The sequence below is a fragment of the Schistocerca serialis genome, chromosome 2 (assembly GCF_023864345.2).
Source record: "Schistocerca serialis cubense isolate TAMUIC-IGC-003099 chromosome 2, iqSchSeri2.2, whole genome shotgun sequence".
Taxonomy (NCBI): domain Eukaryota; kingdom Metazoa; phylum Arthropoda; class Insecta; order Orthoptera; family Acrididae; genus Schistocerca; species Schistocerca serialis.
The window spans coordinates 632,245,743-632,267,830 of NC_064639.1; the positions used below are offsets into that span (position 1 = coordinate 632,245,743).

At 43.1% G+C, this 22,088-nt stretch overlaps 1 protein-coding gene across 3 annotated transcripts in view; it reads left to right on the forward strand.

Annotated features, from left to right (window-relative positions):
* LOC126457710 (uncharacterized) overlaps positions 1–22,088 on the forward strand; it is a 95,410-nt gene that overhangs the window by 16,619 nt on the left and 56,703 nt on the right. For all 3 annotated transcript variants that reach the window (XM_050094240.1, XM_050094241.1, XM_050094242.1), the window contains exon 3: positions 21,379–21,551. In XM_050094240.1, coding sequence (XP_049950197.1) covers positions 21,379–21,551 — 173 coding nt within the window. The remainder of the gene's footprint in view (positions 1–21,378; positions 21,552–22,088) is intronic.

Genomic DNA, 22,088 nt, shown 5'->3' on the forward strand with positions numbered 1-22,088 from the left:
TCGTTGCTTTTTTTCGCCCAGTGGTAAAACTAGTCCCAGATGATTTGCACGAGATAATCATCGGGTGATTCAGAGCGCCACTCAAGGTGTGGTGGGTTGACTGAGCGTTTGTCAGACCAGGAATGTGTGCGTGCGGCCCTATAGACATGGCTGCTTCTCTCATCTTGTAAGATGAGAGTGTCCACGGCACACTTATCACAAAAATATAGGAGAAAGGGGATCGTTTGGTGACTGAGGATGAGGAAACCGTGGTTCGTGTCCACGGTAACCTGAAACAGCTGGTCCAAGTGGCGGTAGGAAAACTAACCCCCCCCCCCCCCCAAAAAAAAAAAAATAATCACAGAACCACTTTGGACCTGAGCTTAGCCCTCTGCACACAGCAGGGTAAACGTCTCTCATGGCCGTCGGTGTCCTGGGCGCCTCGCATCATTTCAGACGAGCTGAAATAGCAACATATCGGTTCACGCTAAATGCCTCCCCACAGCTGCAGCTCGCTGCCTGTGTTAACTAGCCCACTGGAGATGCGTATCTTAACTATGCAATTGCGAGCAACGGCATTTCTCCAGGCATTCGACTCAAAGTTTCTGGTCTCTGCAACTCCCTTCGTGATGCTAGCCCGGAAAATGGTTGAGGCCACCCTGCTTTCTATGGCAGCACAATTCGTGTCGTGTTGGAAACACCCTGCCATTGACCAGGAGTGTCACTCGTCTCCGCCATCTGCCGGCTACGATCATTTTAAGATCACTGCCGTTACGCAGCGTCAAGTGGTAGCGACTGGTACACCACTCCTTACACACATATTGGACGGTCCACGTTGATACACCAGAAAATCGGTAACTACTTTCATGGTACAGTCATGGGCAGTTCGAAACGCAATAGCCGCTTTCTGCCATTCTTTAATATCTCCGCGTCGATACATCACAATCATCAACACGACTGAGATGGGTCGATGCAGAGATACTAAAGATACAAGGAACTGGCACATCCACACAGCAATTACCTCCACATCGTCACGACTGATGACTGCAGCCGAGGGTCACGTTGTGGGACGGCGAGTAAGCTACTTCACTGGTTTAATGTTTTGATGCCGTCTTTAATCACGTGAGCCTGGCAACTAATTTGGTGGTCAGCCAGAAAGGGAAAGTAAACATACTGACCTTAGTTTCCAGTCTGCACGGCCACATTCCGGTCCAGCCCACTGAAATAAAAGTGTCTATTTCCCATTTGTTTGCGGGATCAGGACTATGACTTCAGTAAAAGTTTAAAGTTCCAATCATGATTTAATTTAATTAAAGTTTCTCACAAACAACACTTAAAATTGCTTTATGTTCAATTGAAAACAAGTATTTCTAATCTAACAGCACCTTTGGCAGTTCAGAGGCGACCTCTACGGTAACTTCCTACCAGATTGTTTTTCGCCCTGACTAGCATCACTCAATTGAAAGTTCCCAATAAATGTTCAAAAATTAATGCTCGCCATAAAAGTGGAAATAAATTCACCACTTGCCCCGCGGAATTGAATTTCACACGGACGGCGCACTAACAGTTACTTTACCGAATTCTAAACGATCCAGGAAGGTGTACAGTCCTCGCGAGTTCACTATACGTTTTCACTCCCAAATACGCGCTTGTCACAGTTCGGTTCTGACGTCATCCGAGGCAGAGCGCGACCAGACGTTTAACTGGCGTGGACGTCACAGTGTCTGAGAGCGAAGCGAACCTTCCTACTGCTTCAGGGGCTGTATTTATAAGGTGCCGGTGCGGACTGCCGAGAAAATATCAGTTGTCTCTGTCTACTTGCATTCGGCGGCAGTCTACAAACGACCGCTATCTCGGGCACATAATCTTTAATAATATAATTACCAATTATTTCAGAAACTTCTTAATTTTTGCTGGTATGCAGATAAGCAGTTTGAAAGCACGTAGAAAGTTTCAGCTCGCTAGAATGAAAACTTTGCTTAATAGAATTTATTTAGTGGAACTAATGGTAGATTGTTGCCTCTGAACCATACCTTTGCTAAGACTTATATCAGTTGCTATTTATGTTACAAGTCTTAAACTTGGTGTAGCTCTATTATTTGATATATTTGATCCTCTGGTTTAACCAAAATCCTCTATCATTAAAATTTCAAGTACTTAATCTACAACACCTAGATACATTTTAGTTACAAAATTAGTTTCTATTTATTTACTCAAATATATAAGAGGTAGATTAACGTGGACTCTCTGTTACTATTTTTAGGGTGTACTGAAGCATAAAACAAATTTTCAAGTTTCTAAGTCCATTGTTTAGCGCCTCTGATTTTTCCGAAAAACGTGGATTCTGGTGTTAATTTTTGTTTTATGGTTTTGGAAACCAGCATCACTTACTTCTAACTTCTAACTGCACCTTCTGACCAAATTCTGGCTTCCTAGCGTCATTATTTAGCGCCTCTGATTTTTCTCTTAAAACGGCATTTTTCCGTAAACTATTAAGTTTAGAACATCAAGACTTGGTGTGGAACATTATTACACTAAACTATAATTTAAAGTTTTAAACATAAATTTTGACTTTTAATTTCATACTAAATTGTGGTGCAATACTTGTGCGCTACATGTAGACGCGTTAAGGTGACGTGGCGCTACTAGCAGTGAACTGGTGTAAGTCCTGGTGCACTCGCTCGCCTCTGTATCTCACACATTATACAGCACTTGGTCTGCTTCAACGTGGCTGTGTGACACGGGATTACTTAGATATTTTCCGTTCCCAGGCAGAGAAAAAGCTTTCTGACCCTCATTTCGACATAAGTGTACCAGCAAGTAAATTACTTCTGTTCGTAATTGACTTGTACAGCTACTGCTGCTGCTAATAATACGAGTGGCGTTCACTAAGCAATGCAATATTTTTTTTCTGACAGCGGGTTGGTTTTATTCAAATGGTTCAAATGGCTCTGAGCACTATGGGGCTTAACTTGTGAGGTCATCAGTCCCCTATAACTTAGAACTACTTAAACCTAACTAACCTAAGGACATCACACACATCCATGCCCAAGGCAGGATTCGAACCTGCGGCCGTAGCAGTCGCGTGGTTCTGGACTGAAGAGCCTAGAACCGCTCGACCACAGCGGCCGCCGCACAATTACATTTCTTTGCCATTTATGGGCAATTTTAGTTATGAACTAACAAAACTTTTTCGGGGGGGGGGGGCTTTCTTACAGTATTTTCCGCGGTAATGTTGGTAAACTTTTTCCCCATTTCCATTTTATAGCTACATTGAAATGTGTAAAATTCGTCGACTTTTAAAGCGACAAACTCGCAAGTATCATATTTGAGTCAAAAACCCCTAATGGCTTGGCTTACAAGACGACATAAGGCCGCAGACGAACAGGGCTCATATTTCTGCAGAATTACGAGAGCCCCAATATTACGTTAATAGTACCGATTTCACAACTTAAAAAAAGGCCTCACTGGCGCCATATATTTGGTCGTTAAGGAGGGACAAATCTTTGTCGTCCATATGCCTAAATTTTTCAATTTCTTCCTAAATGTTTAACTTCTTACCCTTTTGCCCAAAATACAAGATCTTAAGATTTACGTTTTTTAGAGCAATGATCACGCATGTATGGGAATTGCCATTATCTGACGACGCAGTTAACAGAGAACTTGACAATCTAAAGTGTATCGTCCGTAATAATGGCTACAGTGTTGCGTTAGTTGATATGTTATACCAAGACAAAACAACGGTGTCCCTTCGGAGTACACTTAATGCACCTTCTGTCGCGGAGCGCAATTACAAATGGTCCAAATGGCTCTGAGCACTATGGGACTTAACGTCTGAGATCATCAGTCGCCTATAACTTAGAAATACTGAAGCCTTACTAACCTAAGGACGTCACACGCATCCATGCCCGAGGCAGGATTCGAACCTGCGACCGTAGCGGTCGCGCGGTTCCAAACTGTAGCGCCTAGAACCGCTCGGCCACACCTGCTGGCTTGGTTTTATTCACGATTCCAATACACCATATCATCCTCCACCCCTTTGTCTGCAAAAATCTATTTTTCAACATACTCTCCGTTCAATACGACGACATAACACCGCCTAACTGGCAGGGCCTGTATGCCCGCATGGTATCACTCTACTGGTCTACATTGGATCCCACGTCTCGCTGTACCAATAACATCCCCATCATTCACATACTCCTACCCGCGGAGTACATGCTTCACTCCGACAAACATATGAAAGTCTGAAGGGGCGAGATCCGGGCTGCAGGGTGGATGAGGGAGAACGCTCCAGTGAAGTTTTGTGAGCTCTTTTCGGGAGCGCAGGCTTGTGTGAGGCCTTGCATTTTCGTGGAGAAGGAAAAGCTCTTTTGCGTTTTTATGGCAACGAACGTGCTGAAGTCGTTTTTTTATATTCCTAAGGGTAGCTTAGTACACCTAGGAGACGATCGTTGTATTATCAGAGAGGAAATCAGAATAACCCCTTCAGAGTCCCAAATGACAGTCGCCATCCCTTAACCGGCTGAGGGGACGGCTTTGAACTTTTTGATCTGAAGAGAGACGGATGGTGCCGCTCCATGGATTGCTGCTTTGTTGCCGGATGTGATGATCACATGTATTATCACGTATGACGATGTTCGATGAAAGAATTGTCACGATCAGGCTCGTACTGTGCATGCAATTCCTCACTGACGGTCCTGCGGTGCTCTTTATGGTGTTCTGTTAGGTGGCGAGGAACCCAGTTGGAACACACCTCCGTGTACCCCAACGGGTGGACGAGTGTGTCCGCACTACCAACAGAGAAGTGCAATTGTGCAGCGAAGTGTTTCCGTCCATCACCTCGAATGAGAGTGTCCGCAGGTTCCAACATTGCAGCAATCACAGCTGTATGCACTCTTCCAGCACGCGGGAGTTCGGACTGGTTTGCTCGACCTTGTTGCAAAGATAACTGGCGCCTCGCCCAACGACTCACCGTGCTTTTGTCCACTGCCTGGTCTCAGTAGACGTAGAGCGAGCGTCTTTGGTTTGCCGCCAAAAGAAACTCAGTGACAACTCTCTGCTTGGAACGCACCTCCGTTTTACACTCAATTTTCAAGGCTACGTATTGCACCGCCACCTGTTGTAACATATAACTGTAGAAGCGAGAATACTCACGCTTCTTCCACAACAAATTCTGCATTAGCCACGAAAAAATATGCGTTGCATTATTTACTGAACGCCCTCGTAATAATAATAATAAATATATGCGTACTGAACCCAGCACATTCACATCAGCAAAGAGTGCTTCCCCTGTAGTGAATTCCTCAAACACATCTTCACAGTATAGTTGCTGCGTTATGTAAGAGTTCATAGAGACCACTTCAACACTGTTGACTCAGTCCTGCGTAATGGATGACCGTAAATAATAAATGAGTCTTTTCAGGTGCGTGAAAGAGCAGTCAGTGAACAATTGTTTGTAGCAGCTGACTTACAAATTCGTAGTGCAATCTCCAATTTACAAACAGATGTCGAACGTGGTTTTCATGCAACCTTCTATGCAGAGCACTTTAGGTTTTTATTCCGTTGACCTTAGATTAGTCATGGGTCAGCACACCACATTGTGCATGGTGTGCTCCAGTTTCACAAAGTGTCTGCAAGATGGGTGCCACGGCGGCTGACTCCTGAAATCAGAGAACGACGTGTTGATGCTTGCGAAGAACTTCTTCGGCGCTTTGAACGAGAAGGTGATGGCTTCCTTGCAAGAATCGTTACTGCGGACCAAACCTGGGTTCACTTCCACCAACCGGAAACGAAGAGAGCGAGCAAGGAATGGCGCCACTCCTCATCACCAAAACCAAACAAGTTTCGAACAGAACTATCAGCAAGCAAGGTTATGCTCTCTTTTGGGACGAAAAAGGCTTCATTTTGGAGCATTACATGCCTAGAGGGACCACTGTCACCAGTGCGTCATACACAGATCTCCTAAAAATCATCTGCGGCCTGCAATCAAATCAAAGCGACCTGGATTGCTGTCAGCAGGTGTCCTTTTGCAACTTGACAATGCAAGGTCCCACACAGCCCGTACAACAGTTTCAATAATCACAGACCTGCATTTTGAGTGTCTTTCCCATCCACCATACTCACCAGACCTTGCCCCAAGTGATTTTCGTATGTTTGGACCACTCAAAGACGCAATGGGAGGAAAGAAGTTCCGTTCTGATGAAGAGGTACGCCACGCGGTGTATGAGGGGTTGCGAGGACTACCAAAGGAATTGTTTCTAAAGGAATTTATGCACTTTGTAAGCGCTCGGGGGCTTGCATTGAGCGTGGGGGAGATTATGTTGAAAAGTGATACAGCTTTGTACCACTTCTGCACAATAAACAATATTTTAAAAAATATTTAAGACTTTCATTTGACTCACCCACGTACTTAAAAAGCCTACGTTGAGATGATGTATTTACGTGATACTTTGCAGCTTCGATAGGAAAAGCATTTAAGTGGAATCAGAGAGATAGACAGCCGGCATTTAGTAATTTTATTCGTTGGTAGCATATCTTTTACGGTGTTGCTTAGCGAAATTCGCCATCATATTGCCAGTTCATATACTGGAAGATTTTAGTTTATCGCTGCAAGTATTAAATTGAAATATTGGATTTCTATCCATCGTATACTCCTGTGCATAGTACTTTTTCATCGTGATTGAGGTTAGCTTTGGTAGTAGTTAACCTTACGAACCTAGTCATATCATGTGAGCCAGATACCTCATTAAGACCAGTATTAACATATCCCGGCAGCTACCAATAGCCCCATTATACCACTAAAATATTAATTGTGGCAATCCTTCAGCACATAGCGTCGTTGTAGTGATAGTGTGATATGTAGTGAGAGAAAATTAACATCCAAGCATACCTGCCATCGTTGTGTCTGGATGGACGATCATTCCTGAATACACAGATTACGTCGTTGATCTTAGGTATTGTTTTGTCTGCACAGTTAATGACGTGTTCCAAGGTAGAGGCTACACTGTTCGGCGTTGCTTTCTCTCTAACGTGTCGCAGTGTTGCTAGAATCTGCTCATACTGTGTTAGTTCTACGAGTAGTTTGTTTCTAAAGGGTGGCTCAGTACATGTTGCAAAGATCAGCTCGCTAATGCTATGGTTTTGTGCACTTGCCCTTCACCTTCTGTTTCGATCTGAAACATTTCTACCTCCTAGACGAAACAGGCTTGGAAAATTGAGGATGATTTAAAATCCTATTGTTTACAATGCTCCCTTGAGTTCTCCAAAGACCTGCTGACAGTCCTCTGTCCGTCTATATGGCACATTCTTCCTTAACGGTGTCCTCAAATAAGGCGCTCTGAATGAACATCAGGATCCAGTAAAATACCTACACCACTGACAGCGTATCCCAAGAACTTCTTTTCTTTTCTCGTAAATTGCATTTTGCACAATTTCAACTTTATTTCATCACTTTCTATAGCTTCTAAAACTGCATCCAACAGCACACAATGTTCTTAACAACTAGGAATCGAAATCAACACATCGTCCACGTAGATTGTAATCCTCTTTAACAATTCGTCAGCTATTGCTTAGGACATTGTCCTAACTAAAGAGCGAGCTTTGACTCTCAGTTCAAAAACTATCATCTTTTAATGGTCACACAGACCCACAAAGCCGCGCAGAGGGGCCGCGCGGGTTGAGGCGCCATGTCACGGGTTGCGCTGCCGCTACCGCCGGAGGTTCGAGTCTTCCCTCGTGTGTGTGTTGTTCTTTGCATAAGTTAGTTTAAGTAGTGTGTAAGTCTAGGGACCGATGACCTCAGCAGTTTGTTCCCTTAGGAATAGACACAAAAAAAGAAGACAATCTCACAAATAGGAAAGGTGTGTACATCCTGCATTCTTTTGCTAATGGTGGGTTCCAGTATCCATAAGTTACATTCATAGATGTGACAAAATTTTGCACATTTAAACCTCTGTAATAATTTTTCTATATTTTTAGGACTACCACTCACTGGTAATGTCATTTTGTTTAAAGCTCTTGCATCCAATGCAGGCGTGATTCATTGTCTTTTAAGGGAAAGACAAATAGGGGATTATTACAAACACTAATACCCTGTTCAAAAACTTTCCATTTGAGCGTTTCCTGAATCAATTCCCTTAGCGCTTCCTTATGTACATCATCCACAGCAAATAGCTTCCTAAAAGGAAGTGTTATATTCGTGTGTGGTTAGATAACATTCATAACCGCGAACTAAGCTTCTCATAAAATATTTCATTAGGCTTCTGCAAGACCCAATTTAGCTCATTCTTCTGCGTTTCTATCAGAGCCGATATTTCCTGTACTCTTCAGTTCTTATCTCGATCTCTCGGATTTCAGTGGTTTCTACTTCCGCTCATTCTCTGTACGTGTATTGGCTGTTATCTTCGCTGTTATGGTCTCCAGTCCAAAGACTAGTTTGATGCAGCTCTCCATGCTATCCTATTCTGTGCAAGCTTCTTCACCTCCGAATAACGACTGCAACTTACATAATTCTGAATCCGCTTGCTGTATACATCACTTGGTCTCTCTCTACAATTTTTACCATCCCCCCCCCCCCACAATAGTACAACCCAATAGTAAATTGGTGAACCCTTGATGTCTCAGAATGTGTCCTACCAACTGATCCCTTCTTCTGGTCAAGTTGTGCCACAAATTTCTTTTTTCCCCAGTTCTATTCAGTAATTCCTGTGATATGACCACCTAATCTTCGGTATTCTGTAGTATCACATTTCAAAAGCTTCTCTTCTCTTCTTATCTAAATCGTTTATCATCTATGTTCCACTTTCACCAAAATACTTTCAGAACAGACTTCCTAAAACCTAAATCTATATTCGATGCTAACAAATTTCTTTTCTTCACAACGCTTTTCTTGCCATTAACGGTTTATATTTTGTATGCTCTCAATTTGAGTCAGCATCAGTTATTTTTCTGTCTAAATAACCAATCTTATCTACTACTTTCAGTGTCTCGTTTCATAATCTAAGTCCCCCTGCGTCGCCAGATTTAATTCGACTACATTCATTAGCCTTATTTTGCATTCTGTTTATGTTCACCTTATATACTCCTTTGAAAACACAGTCACTTCCGTTCAACTGCTCTTCCAACTATTTTGCTGCCTCTGAAAGAAATACAGTGCCATCGGCGAACCTCAAGCTATTCTTTCTTCTCCCTGAACTTTAATTCTTCCTCCAAATTTTTCTTTGGTTTCCTTTACTGCTTGCCGGACGGGGTGGCCGAGCGGTTCTAGGCGCTACAGTCTGGAACCGCACTACCGCTACGGTCGCAGGTTCGAATCCTGCCTCGGGCGTGGATGTGTGTGATGCCCTTAGCTTAGTTAGGTTTAAGTAGTTTTAAGTTCTAGGGGACTGATGATCTTAGAAGTTAAGTCCCATAGTGCTCAGAGCCATTTGAACCATTTGAACCTTTACTGCTTGCTCAATATACAGACTGAATAACATCGGGAATAGCGTTAGAGCGAAATTTCATGGAAGTTTTGGGAATCAAAAGTGTTGCTGCCTAGTTTGTTCCTTGGATTCTGACTGAAAATCACACCATAACAGCGAGAAACACGGAAAAATGTGGCAGCCAATTTGTTAGAGCAAACGGAAATAAATCCAGAATTGTTGAGCCATGCTATCACTGGTGATGAAAGTTGGTTTTTTCAGTACGATCCAGAGACAAAACGCCAAAGATCGCAATGGTGCTCAAAGGATCACCCAGACCAAAAAAAGCTCGCATGTCAAAGTCAAAAGTGAAATGCCTGCCTGTGTGCTACTTTGATTCCAATGGTATTGTTCATAAAGAGTGGGTGCCTCATGGACAAACAGTTAACTAATATTACCACAAAGAAATTTTTGAAAGACTTCGTAAAAGAGTTCTTCGTGTCCGTGACAACATGGCTGATAATTGGATTCTGCATCACCATAATGCGCTATCCCATATTGCTCTGTCAGTACAGCAATTTTTAACCTGAAAACAAATTTCAGTACTACCACAGCCACCTTATTCACCACATATCACTCCGTGCGACATTTTTCTATTTCCAAGAGTAAAAACGGCTGTCAAAGGGACACCATTTTCAAACAGCACAAGATGTCCAAAAAGCTGTGAAGAGGGTCTTGGAGGATATTACAGAAGATCAGTTCCAGAAATGTTACCATCAATGGAAGAAGCGCCGGAGAAAGTGTGTGCAATCAGAAGGGAACTACTTTGATGGTGACAACACTTAACTTGACTAAAACGGTAAGCAACATTTATATTTTCACATCAGTCTCATTACTTTATTGTCGCACCTCGTACACCGTTGAATGTACCTGCATAATTATATCTATGTGCAACACATATTTCAAGATATATCACAACATCAAAAATAGATCAATATGTATCACGTCTTCAACGCTGAGATGCGTGAAAATCTGCCGCGTCATGCAATGACTTTTAGATTAATTATTAGTCACTCGCTGATCCGATTTAGAAAAAAAAATTGATATTGAGATGGACTGAATGCTGAGGAAGGACATAGGCTACTTTATAAAGTGTTGGTAGTAGATACTAAGTTGAAGAATATAACGCGAATTGGGGAAAAATATTTACCCTTTCAAAAACCAAATTACTCTTTGACTTCCGGTGTTCTTCATACATGAGAAAATTATTTTCTTGGTTGATATATGTTTCATGATACGAAAAAAATGGTTCAAATGGCTCTGAGCACTATGGGACTTAACTTCTAAGGTCATCAGTCCGCTAGAACTTAGAACTACTTAAACCTAACTAACCTAAAGACATCACACACATCCATGCCCGAGGCAGGATTCGAACATGCGACCGTAGCGGTCGCGCGGTTCCAGACTGTAGCGCCTACAACCGCTCGGCCACCCCGGCCGGCTTCATGATACGATTCAAAATACTGAATGCAAGGCTTATGTAATCTTCAACGTGTTTATTGCATACTTCCGCACTATTTGTTGCATAATGTACACGTTGCGTAAAGTACAGCTACTACGCGCACTGTCCAGTACTTGAGAACGGGAGAACTTGGTGGCTTGCAACGAAATTTACACATAATTTCAAACCGTTACGAAATTTGTCTCGTTGACAACACTCACAAGACGGTGAAAGGTAAAAAGTTTTTCGCTTACTGCATTTCCGCTGTTCATGTAGTAATCTGTCTTGTCAGGCATGACGTCATGATGTTTACACTTACTGCTTCTTTGCTACTAATTCTATTTGCGACACATTTACAAGACAATATGCAAATATGCTGCTGAATGTACCTACAAAATAATATTGCTGTACGACTCGCATGTAGTTCAGGTGACATGAGGGAAGGAGCCAACGGACAGATAAAATGGGAGCAGGAGATGGGCATAGGGAGGGGAAAGCAGCAGGTGGATGAAGGCAGGGGCAGGAGCAGAAGCACAGTGTGTCAGCAGTAGGTGAAACAGAGAAGGGGGAATAGGGGCGTAAAGAGGAGAAATAAACACATACCACGGCAACGCCAGGTACTTAACTAGTTTACAATATGATCCTGCTCTAAAATTTTACTATCCAAAATTCGTTCCTTGTCAATCTAATTCCTATAATCGCTGTTATTATCCTCTCTTTCACGAAAATCTGCCACGCTCCCCTTAAAAATACATAGCCTTCATCTCTCGCTTCTATTACAACTGTTTTACTGCACCAATATTGCAAATTTTTGTTTGGTGTGGGATTACAAATAGATTTGCTAACGGATTTGACATGTGCTCGTACAGTATGCAAATGCTAACCCTTTTACAGACTCCTATTAATTTTCCTCACCTTCTGTGCTATCATGAACGCTAGTACTACTTTCTACTGGCTGTCTAGAATATCGTTCATCTCATTCGGTTGGTTGCTGCTGTTGGTAATCGGGATTCCTTTCCCTGTTCCCTGCCACAATATCTACTTCTAGCAGGATAGCCTCGTCATCTATACCTTCTCCTAGAATGATTCAATCGTAGTACATCTATTCTATTTACATATGCTTTGATCCTATCCTCATTTTGCCTATTGTGAGGCCTATAATCTCTATGTGCATTCTCCTCTGACTTCTACCCTCTCCAGACAGAGAATAAACTCATTAATGGCATCCCTGGATACAGAAATTACCTTGTATGGCCAGTACAAAGGCAACTTATTCTCAGTTCCCATAAAAATCTTCTCAGTTTGTAATTCAGTGCTCAGTTGCATAAAGCTGTTACCCACTTTTGCACAAATGTGTTTTAGAATCAAACTAACATTTATTTCAGCTTAACCAATATTCCTCAAAGAAACCTGTTAATTAACTTCAGATAAGTTTCCCCATACAGGAGCTTCTGCCATTTACTTCGATATCACAGAGCCTATTTTCTGAATGTTGTTCCATAATATAGGCAATACATCCTCAAAGTTACTCCAGAATTTCTTATGCAGCACGGTTTAATTAGGGTCAAATCTCAAAACATTTTCTGTCGGTAACGTATGCAATTCTAGATGATTCTCCACACCACAGTACATCACATGACCATTACTGTTAGGTAAAATTTGTTCTACTCTTTGAAAATTACAATCACGGTGATGCAAGTTATCACTCAGAGCTGCACTACATTGCGTCAAGTTATTTTCCAAGTTGTTAACTCTTGCTCACACGGTCACACCAAACTCTTTGCACCTATATTTTGTTCCTTTTTTCAAAATATTATGGTTATTGTCACATTGTTCTTCAATACAATGTTCTTGAACCTGAATTCAACTTTACCTCAAACTGTTGGTTCTCTTCAGCAACTTCCTCACTTTCCACTGTTACATAAGCGTTATTACATTTCTGTTCCACTTAACCAATTTGTCCTTTCAAGTTATTATTAAGTTCTGAGATGTCATTTGTCAATGAATCTATTAAATTAGAAACAGTTTATTCGGTTCCCAGTGTATTTCACTTTTGAACTCTTTAATTTTGCTTAGAATTCTGCTTAATGTTTAATAAACCTCTGGTTAAGCCCAGAAAACAATCCAGTGGTTTCATAGATCATATCAGATATCAAGCAATTCATTTTACTATTAATGTCGCCACTCAACCAATTCATTTCAAAAGTCAGTCCGATTCTTAAATAGACGTATTTGTTCTCTATGTAGATCAACCTGAAGATGCCTAAATAAGGCGAAACGCATAGTTGAAAAATTAAAAATTAAAATTGCAGCCAAGACTGTTTTTGACCAATGATCTCGATATTTCAATAAACGGTTTAAAATTGAAGTCTCTTCACAATCATGGTAAAAGAACCGAGAGAACGAGCGATTTACTTCTCCTTAACTGAAGTTGGTGTGGAGCGTTTGCGAAGTTCAGTACAGGAGAGACTCCAGAAGACATTGCACAATGACAGCACCAGTCCTTCCGCTAAGCACGGGAAGTGCTTGATTCTCACTGGGTGATGACCTGAACAGCCCATCACAATAGCTCCTGCTCTCAAATATCCTCTGTAGTCCCTAAGTTGTCATACGCGGTATCAGCGATGTATTTCGCTCCAAAGGTGACCAAACAAGCTATTAAGTTGGTGTTCATAAAGTTTTGGCTCATCAGAGTACATAATAGTCTGAGCTATTAACGGTACAGCTGTAGTAGCAATGCAAGAATCTGTGTCGGGTATGAAATAAATAGAAGAAAAATTCCATAATGAGATTTTCACTCTGCAGTGGTGTGTGCACTGATATGAAACTTCCTGGCAGATTACAACAGTGTGCCGGACCGAGATTCGAACTCGAGAACTTTGTCTTTCGCGGGAAAGTGCTCTGTCGATTGAGGTACCCAAGCACGACTCAGGACCCGTCCTCATACCCTCAGTACTGCCATAATGCCGTCTCTTCCCTTCCAAACTTCACAGAAGCTCTTCTGCGAACTTTGTAGTAATAGCACTGCTGGAAGAAAAGATATTGCGGAGACATGGCTTAGCCACAGCCTGGAGGATGTTTCTAGAACAGGGAAGGGAAATACGTAAAGCCTCCATACTAAAACAAAACAAATTTCAAATTTTAAAAATTCTCGTTTTCACCTCTAGTAATTATCCGCCGTCCACACAACTCTTTGCTACTACAGTGTGGTGCCAGTTAGTACTTGTGGTGCCAGGTTGAGAGGTGTGTAACGACAGTCAGGAAAGAAGTTTGTTGGCAATTCAAAATAGCATCAATTTAAATCATATCCAAATCAAGAAGCGAACTCCAGTTAACATTTACAGTTTAATAACATAACTGATAGCTACTCTAAAGCAAGTCCAATAAGAAAGGAAATATCGAACTTTATAACTACTACAGTAATATTTCAGACTTAACTCTGACAGTACCCATCTCTTAATGTCACAGTTTAAAAGGTATCCCCTAAAACTCTCAGGTCTATGCCAGCGTTCACATTCCTTTTTAAAATAATTTCGTAACTCACGTTTTGATTTCAGATCCAGATTGTCCCATCCACAGAAATCAGACCCAAACTTTAATCAGCAGAAGTTTAAAAAATTAAGGCATAGTCTAACCAGGGCCACCCAAAAACAAGCAGTGGGCAAAACCTTAACAATAAAGATAGGAACCAAATTATCATCGACGCCACTGACGACAACCACAACAACTGTCATTCGATTGGCAACATTACCATGGAGCCTGTGAATGATGGTCAGCACCGAGTAGAAAACATCTGTACAAATTTTAAAAAAATAATAAAAAATAAATAAAAAATACCACTTTTAAAGCTGTCAGTAAGAAAGGATGTAGGATGTCCGTAACCCAGTCCCTACGACACAAAACAGGTTGCTATTGAGCCAAAATTCGGTACACTGGAGCTCCCTTTAATACAAGCGGAACTGAGCTGACACTGAGCCAAGGTAATATGCCAAAGGCGAACCAAGTTTATGAAGACAGTTTCCAGCCAGATGGAGACTCATGGCACAATGGACGCACTAACCGCCGTTGTGATGTTAGGCGACGTTTTCTTACTGGTGCCTCGACAGGGAACGCGGCGCTGGGAAAGCCCCGCCTCTGAAACGGTCCCAAGATGGCCCGCTCGCCAGCTGCTGCCAGCGTGCGTTCTCCTTCAGCAGCGCGGGCAGCACACCATCTTCATTATACGGCAAAGTCTTTTGGTATTGCACTGTGATTCATACACCCTACTCGCTAAACTGATACTCTAAGCTTCTCATATGACGTCTCTGAAGATATTATCAAGTTCAAATCCTAAAGCAGGATTGACAGAGAGGTACCACACGTAACGCTGACACCTGTAAAAGGAAATCATCAAAGACGCAAATAATGGTCGTGATAACCAGTGTTGTAGGATCAACACAGTATGTTCTTACTTTGTTCTTTGGAATTTTACAGTGGAAAATAAATAAATGAAGAACGCAAATGTTTTCTTTAATCTCTCTACGTGGAATACAATTTAATCTGAATCCTGAACTCACCACATAGTATGATACAAGTTTTTTCTCGTAAGTAACATTTAACAGAAATTTTCAGATGTAAATGCAGGCTTTCTTGAAAATCATTATCGTTAAAAACATGATTTCAATAAGTTACACTGCTGGAAACAAACTTAGTTCAGTCTTTTAGTGATTTCCAATTCACTCAAGATACATTGTTGCAACAGTTCATATGGAGTACATAAAATGATTAGGTTTACAGGTCAATGGCACAAGCGACTCTGAGGTACGAGGTATCCATCCTGCTGAAACAGCCGTATTAGTACACAGTGAGCCTCCACAGGCGGCAGTGCAGGCCCTGAGTCTGGCATCCAACCGATTTTACAGAAGACGTTTGTTATCCTGGGACACAATGGATATCGCTTCCCAGGATCCCACCTGCCAGACCTGTCCATGTAGTTTTGTGAGAGTTGTTGGCTGGCGAGTCACACGAGCCACTTCCCGTCCTGTCATATCCCACACGTGCCCAATTGGAGACAAGTCCGGAAACCGTGCTGGCCAGGGAAGTTGCTGAAGGTCTTGCATGGCATTTTGAGTTTCACGTGCAGTGTTTGAGCGAGCATCATTCTGTTGGAATAACGCATTACCTTCCTGTCGCAAGAATGACAAAATAAGGGGCCTGACAACATCCTACACATACCAAGTGCTGGTTAGAGTCCCCTCCAGAAGCACCAAAAGTGAACGAGAGTTGTAGCATCAAGCATCCCAGACCACAAGGTTTGGGGTGTGGCCAGTGTGTCTCGGACGAATGCATTCTAGCGACAGCGCTTACCAGGTCTACATCATACGTATAAACGACCATCACTTGGGTGCAGGAAGAATCTGCTTTCATCGCTGAAGACCACAGCACACCATTCCATCTTCCAAGTGATCCTCTGATGAAGCCAATCAGCCATGCAAGTCGATGCTATGGTGTGAGTGGAAGACAGGCTAAAGGGGTGGGAGCCTGTTGTCCAACTGTTAATAACTGGTTCTGTGTTGCGTGGACATCTAGAATCCTGTCTACGACTGTGAGGATGTTCACGTGACCACTGACACCAGCGTCGTTGCACAACTGATGTAGCGCGACTTACTGTTGCGGCAGTTCTCCGGAAGGACCATCCTGCCACTCGGAAGGCCACGATTCGACACCTTCCAAACTTGCTATGTTGGTCATAGGAACCATTAACGCCTCACTGTGGCGTGGTTGAGTGCTTGCTTCACACCTTTGCACCACTGAGCCTTCTTTCTGTGGGCATTCCCTATTAAGTGGTGTGCCTGGTAGCTATGCCACTACGCTGTCTTTTGGCGCACGACGTTAAAGCCATTATCGGTACAGCTACTGTCTCCCAGATAGCATATGCCGTTATCGGATCAAAATTGACGTCGTATTTCCGGCAGTGTAGCATTCTAGCACTTGTTGACTGCAAGTTTTGTTTGTTGTTGGGATAGGATATTATCGTTAACATAATATGCACCTACCAAGTATTCCAGAAGAAGAGATTTGTTGGCGTGTGTCGCTGCAGGCATAGCCCCACAGTTCCTACAGAGCGAAGCAGGTGCAGCAAGTAGCGCTGTGTCAGACATTCACTGCCCGCAGGTTCTGGAGGACGGCGCTTCAACATCCACATGTTAGCTGCCCATTATTTCCATAAATCCTCTCAAGGGACAAGGCCAATTTCCTTCCCCAACTTTCCTCATTTCAAGACTGCGCTCCGCCTCCGACGGCCCTGTGCTTGACATGACGTCAAACCCTCGTCTTCGTCTTCTTCTTTACTTCTTAGATGGAGTTCCGAGTAACATGTTAAGAGTAAGAAAGTCAACAACTGGGCATGTTTCGAATCAATCAACTGAAGTAAGGCTCTACAGCATGTGCTCTAGGAAAGACAGTAGTTCGGAGATGTAGTCCCCAGGAAGCCACTGGGAATGCTAAGAATGTATAAGACTAGGTGTTGTATTTAAATCCACTTCTACACGCTACCCATCAGTATGAAGTGCATGGAAGAGGGTACATTTCATACCAAACACCACACTGGAAAGTAAAAAATTAACACTCATAAGCAAAGTTTCTGTAGGAATTAAGTTTCATTGCCTCATTATATTGGTGCATCAGTATTCCAATATTAAATGTAACTGGGAAAACAGAAATTATGGAAAGAGCAAAACGCCCAGCCACTGTAAATCACTTACAAGATTTCCACAAGATTCAAGACTAAGCTATCATTGTAGGAAATATCTGTTTCCTGCTACAGACGGAAACATGATTCAAAGAAAAGAGAAAGTACAGATTCAGGTCGACAATGTATCGAGCGTGTTTGCAGCTCTTTAGGTCGTCAATTAAAGGAGCCTTCTCTTTCACAGTTGCATCCATTTAAATTTCAGTAATTCCTCTCGCCATATGGTCCACTTACAAAAAAGAGGCAGTAACTGGTATACTGGAAAGTGAAGAAACGCTGAAAGAGACTCGTTCGAAGGTAACTGAGCATTTGCTTGGGAGAAGCCTCGTAGTGGTTTTCAATGATGGCCGCCAGAATAGCTTAAACTTCTAGAGGTACAGAGATGAGGTACCGCCGTCTCATGTGCAACAAGTCAGAGCTCGTCAATGCTTTCTGTTCATGGAAGTTAATGTGAATGCGTTTCGCGCTGCAGAGGTTTCTGAATTTTTCTTACGTGAAGATATTGATTCCATAAAATGGCTCGTGATGATTGAGATTTGAGTCCTTTTGCCCATTATCTAGAATGCACTTGGAACTCCGTCAGTAGCCAACAAAGACTCCCCCACACGCCCCCTGCCAATACAGTACTGGAATCACCAGACAGAGAGCATTCGTGATAGGTAGGGTAACAGTTACTTGTAGTAAATAAACTAATCATCAAACGTTTTGCTCAACCCTTATATCTGGGAACACGAACGGGCTTACATTCCCGTGCAGCAGAGTGTGAGAAAATCAGACTTATGAAACTAAAAATGCAACCTCACCGTAAAAGAAGAGCGAAACAACAACCAAAATAAATGAGGTCGGTTCCAACCTCAGTTAAATCGATGTCTGTTGCCAGGAAAGATTCATCACCATGTTGCCCCGCCCCATGCTGTGTAGTGTGTTTGGATTCCCCTCTCAGTTGTTTTGTCCACTAGGTGGTCGAATTGTTGCAGCTTCTGCCTCTCTTTCTCGTCCACGGCGGCCTTCCTGTGATCATCCAGGTTGTAACGAAGCATTAAAACTTTGGAGCAGTCCCAGTACACTGATACGCCAAAACGCTATCGCCACTGCCCAACGCGAGGATGGATGTCGCCTATTGGCGTTGCGGGAACGTGACACGGTAAGGAAAGTAAGAAGTGGATCAAAGGCGGATGGGGAATCATTCTAGAGACGAAACGGGCCGAAAATGGGGAAATATACTAACATGAGCAACATTGTCAAACATGATATTATTACCAAGAGCCTGTGAACGAGTATCTCGAAAAAGGCGTAGCTGGTCGAACGTTCACGTGCTGCTGTATTGAGCATCTATGGAAAGTGCTAGAATGACAGTGAAAGTACCACTGGACGATAAGTGGCTGGACATCTACGGCTCTCCACAGAACCTGGGATTCGGAGGCCGAAATAACGCACTGCTGGTGCACGCACAAGTGTTTTGTAGCACATCATTCCTGTCACGTTTTTGATCATAGGACTCCATAGCAGACGACTCCTACTTGTTGACGCAACGACATCGTCAATTACGAAGCAGTGGCCACGGGATAGTCGAGACTGCAAGTTGGATCAATGGAAACGCGTGGCCTCGTCGTATGAATAACGTTTTTGCTACACCAGGTCGGTGGCCGACTCCACAAACGCCGTCAAACTCGCGAATGGCGCTTCGAAACGTGCAGCGCGCTACGGGAGCAGGCTGGTGGGAACAGTATTATGCTATGGGAGATATTCTTCTGCCTTTGCATGGGGCCTGTAATAGTGATCAAAGACAGCTGAGGTTCACCTGCATCGCTTCATGCTTTACGTCTTCCCCAACGGTGATGTCATCTTTGAGCAAGACAATTGTTCAGAACAGTAGCACAGTGTTTTGAGGAACATGACAGTTAACTCACACTGTCATCTAGGCCGCAAAGATCGACTGATGGAACCCATCTGGGTCGCTACCACTCGCTAACGCCGCACCCTCAAGCAGCAGCCCTTTGTTTGCGGAAATCAAATGAATTGCGCTAGAAATCTGGTGCCAAATATTTCAGCCGTCTTTATTCCATAGAAATAACACATACATGAAATGAAATGGTACACAGGTGGTCATAGGGTTTTGGCTCGACAGTGTAGACTCATTAGGTTCCCTGAAAACAGACACCACTAGCTACGCAATTCGTTTGATACCCATCGCCTGCAGAAAGTTATTTACGAGGAGACCATGATGTTCCCACGCAGTATCCTTTTGAAAGATGAAGCATCACCGGAATCTTGTGTGTCGAGTTGGACGGCAAGCTGAAGGCTACTGTGTAGCGCTAATATTACCGTCGGTACCCGTCAGAAGTATCACCTATCCCTTCATCGTACCAGCCCAAATCATAACTGCCACCGCACCCCCACCCCAAGCCAAGCCCGTGGGACTGCATGGATAAGACCCGGTCACCTCCACACTCCTCTACGAAGATTGCGAGGCTCGATACAAGTTCTATAATACCCAGTGAAAGTAATCTGACACTGTAACCCAAGTTCCGTTCGAAGTGTTCCCTTTCTCAGTTTCTTTACACACCAGGATCCTGATGAATGTGTAGTGTTGTTCTTATGGACGCGAAGCAACCAAACTGATGGTGTGCAGCTGGTTGAGTACTCTCTGGGTCGACGTAGTCCTCATATTTGACATCATAATGAATGAGAGTTAATGGAGACTTGTGCCAAATCCAAGTAAAAGAGGGTCATAGCCCTCCATTTCTAGAAGAAAGAGGGACACAGGATCTTACTGACACAGGAACTTACACATCCTATTAGATCGGATCAAAAGTTTCCCACACCTACTTCCCTAAGTAACTAGGTCACGAACCGATGAAACGAGATTGGCTCAATAGTAAGTCTAGTACACCACATCGTCGGAAACAAGTGGGGACAAAATTCAGATACACTACGCAGTGATGCAGCCTGTCTTGTGTCCTCAGCTACTGAACATGGTGTCGCTGCATGGTAGAACAGCCCACATACAAATAACACAGAATGATGGCCTGAGGAGCATTAATAGCACTAACATGTCAACTCCCACTCAATGGTTCTCTCTTCTGTCCAGTATTGCTCCTACTAGACAAAGGCGCCAAGAGAATCAAAGGCACCGCGGAGAGTTCCAGAATCCATTAACTGAAGAAATTTGCGGGGTGTGATCTTTCGCTTCACGAATACTTAAGACCCTACCATATCTGAAAGGCACAAGGGAGACATCCTCAACAAGTGAGCTTGTATGGAAAGTGTTGCTTGTGAGTGTGGTGCCAGCAACATACAGTGAGAAATATGGCGGAGAGCTGCGCATTGTAGCCTGAGAGACTTGCCCAAATTGTCACCGAGTGCAACGATCTGATTCTCAGATTTAGACATTACCCTGGGAATATATTGCGTATGAATATCTGTATGTTGTGTAAAGAGACAGGTCTATAATGATACTCCTGTACTAGACCATGTTCTAGTCCTGTCAGAAGTTTGGATGTGTGCACAGGCGTTTTTGATTTCAGCAGAGGCTGCTCCGTTTACAAAAATGTGTCAACAGACTAGTATACCCTTCATAATTTACACCGGAATAACTCAGACCAATACCTTGCTTAATCCTTAATGCCCTGGAACTCTTTCAGTGCAAACAATAAACACTGTGGAAGGGGCAGTTGAGTTTAGCTTTCTCTATTTTGTTCCAGAAAATACAGTCCTGTTTCATAATATCATTTATTATGTCAGCTGATTCCATTTTCTTTTGAAAGGTTGAACGACGTGGAATGGAACTTGGGAACGCTGCCAAATGATCATCTGAGGGACAGTATTCTTTCCCCTTTAATGCACACTGTTCGGCGCATCACAAGAGCCATAATCGTCAGGAGATGGTGCTATTACCGACGACAAATTAAGTTTTCTGTCCGACACTTGAACAAAACTGGTGAGTATCTTTTAGGTAAGTTTTATGTTGTTAAATACCGCGCAATGTTCTCAGTAAGGCACGCCATCAAGAAAACCTCTCCTGAGATAATGTATACATACATGACATTACTGTGTCGGCGCCGACAACAGTGTCAAAATTCATAGAAAACTACTGTCGTAGAAGTAAGTAATAAGCGAATCGGACGAAACCATTTATTATGCTTACTAATGAACACGAACTCTGACAACAATTTTCACCTGATGTCAGATAAGCACGTCAGACAAAGAGTTAGTCGCCCGCGGGCAAGATGACGCTACTACTGCACAGTTCACTGCCTGTAGCCTAGATAACTGAGTTCGGGGAGGAAGAGAGTGTCCACAAGTTTCTCCAGGTGTGCCACACCCAGTAGCCACTCATCAGATCCCGCACAGACACCAAATTGCGAGGATGTTGGCTGTTGTGCTTCACGCTCCAGACCGTCACATTTCCTGTGAGACTATAACCGTGTGATTAAGCGAACCAGTGGATGCGTTATAGGACGTCTGAGTAGTCGTC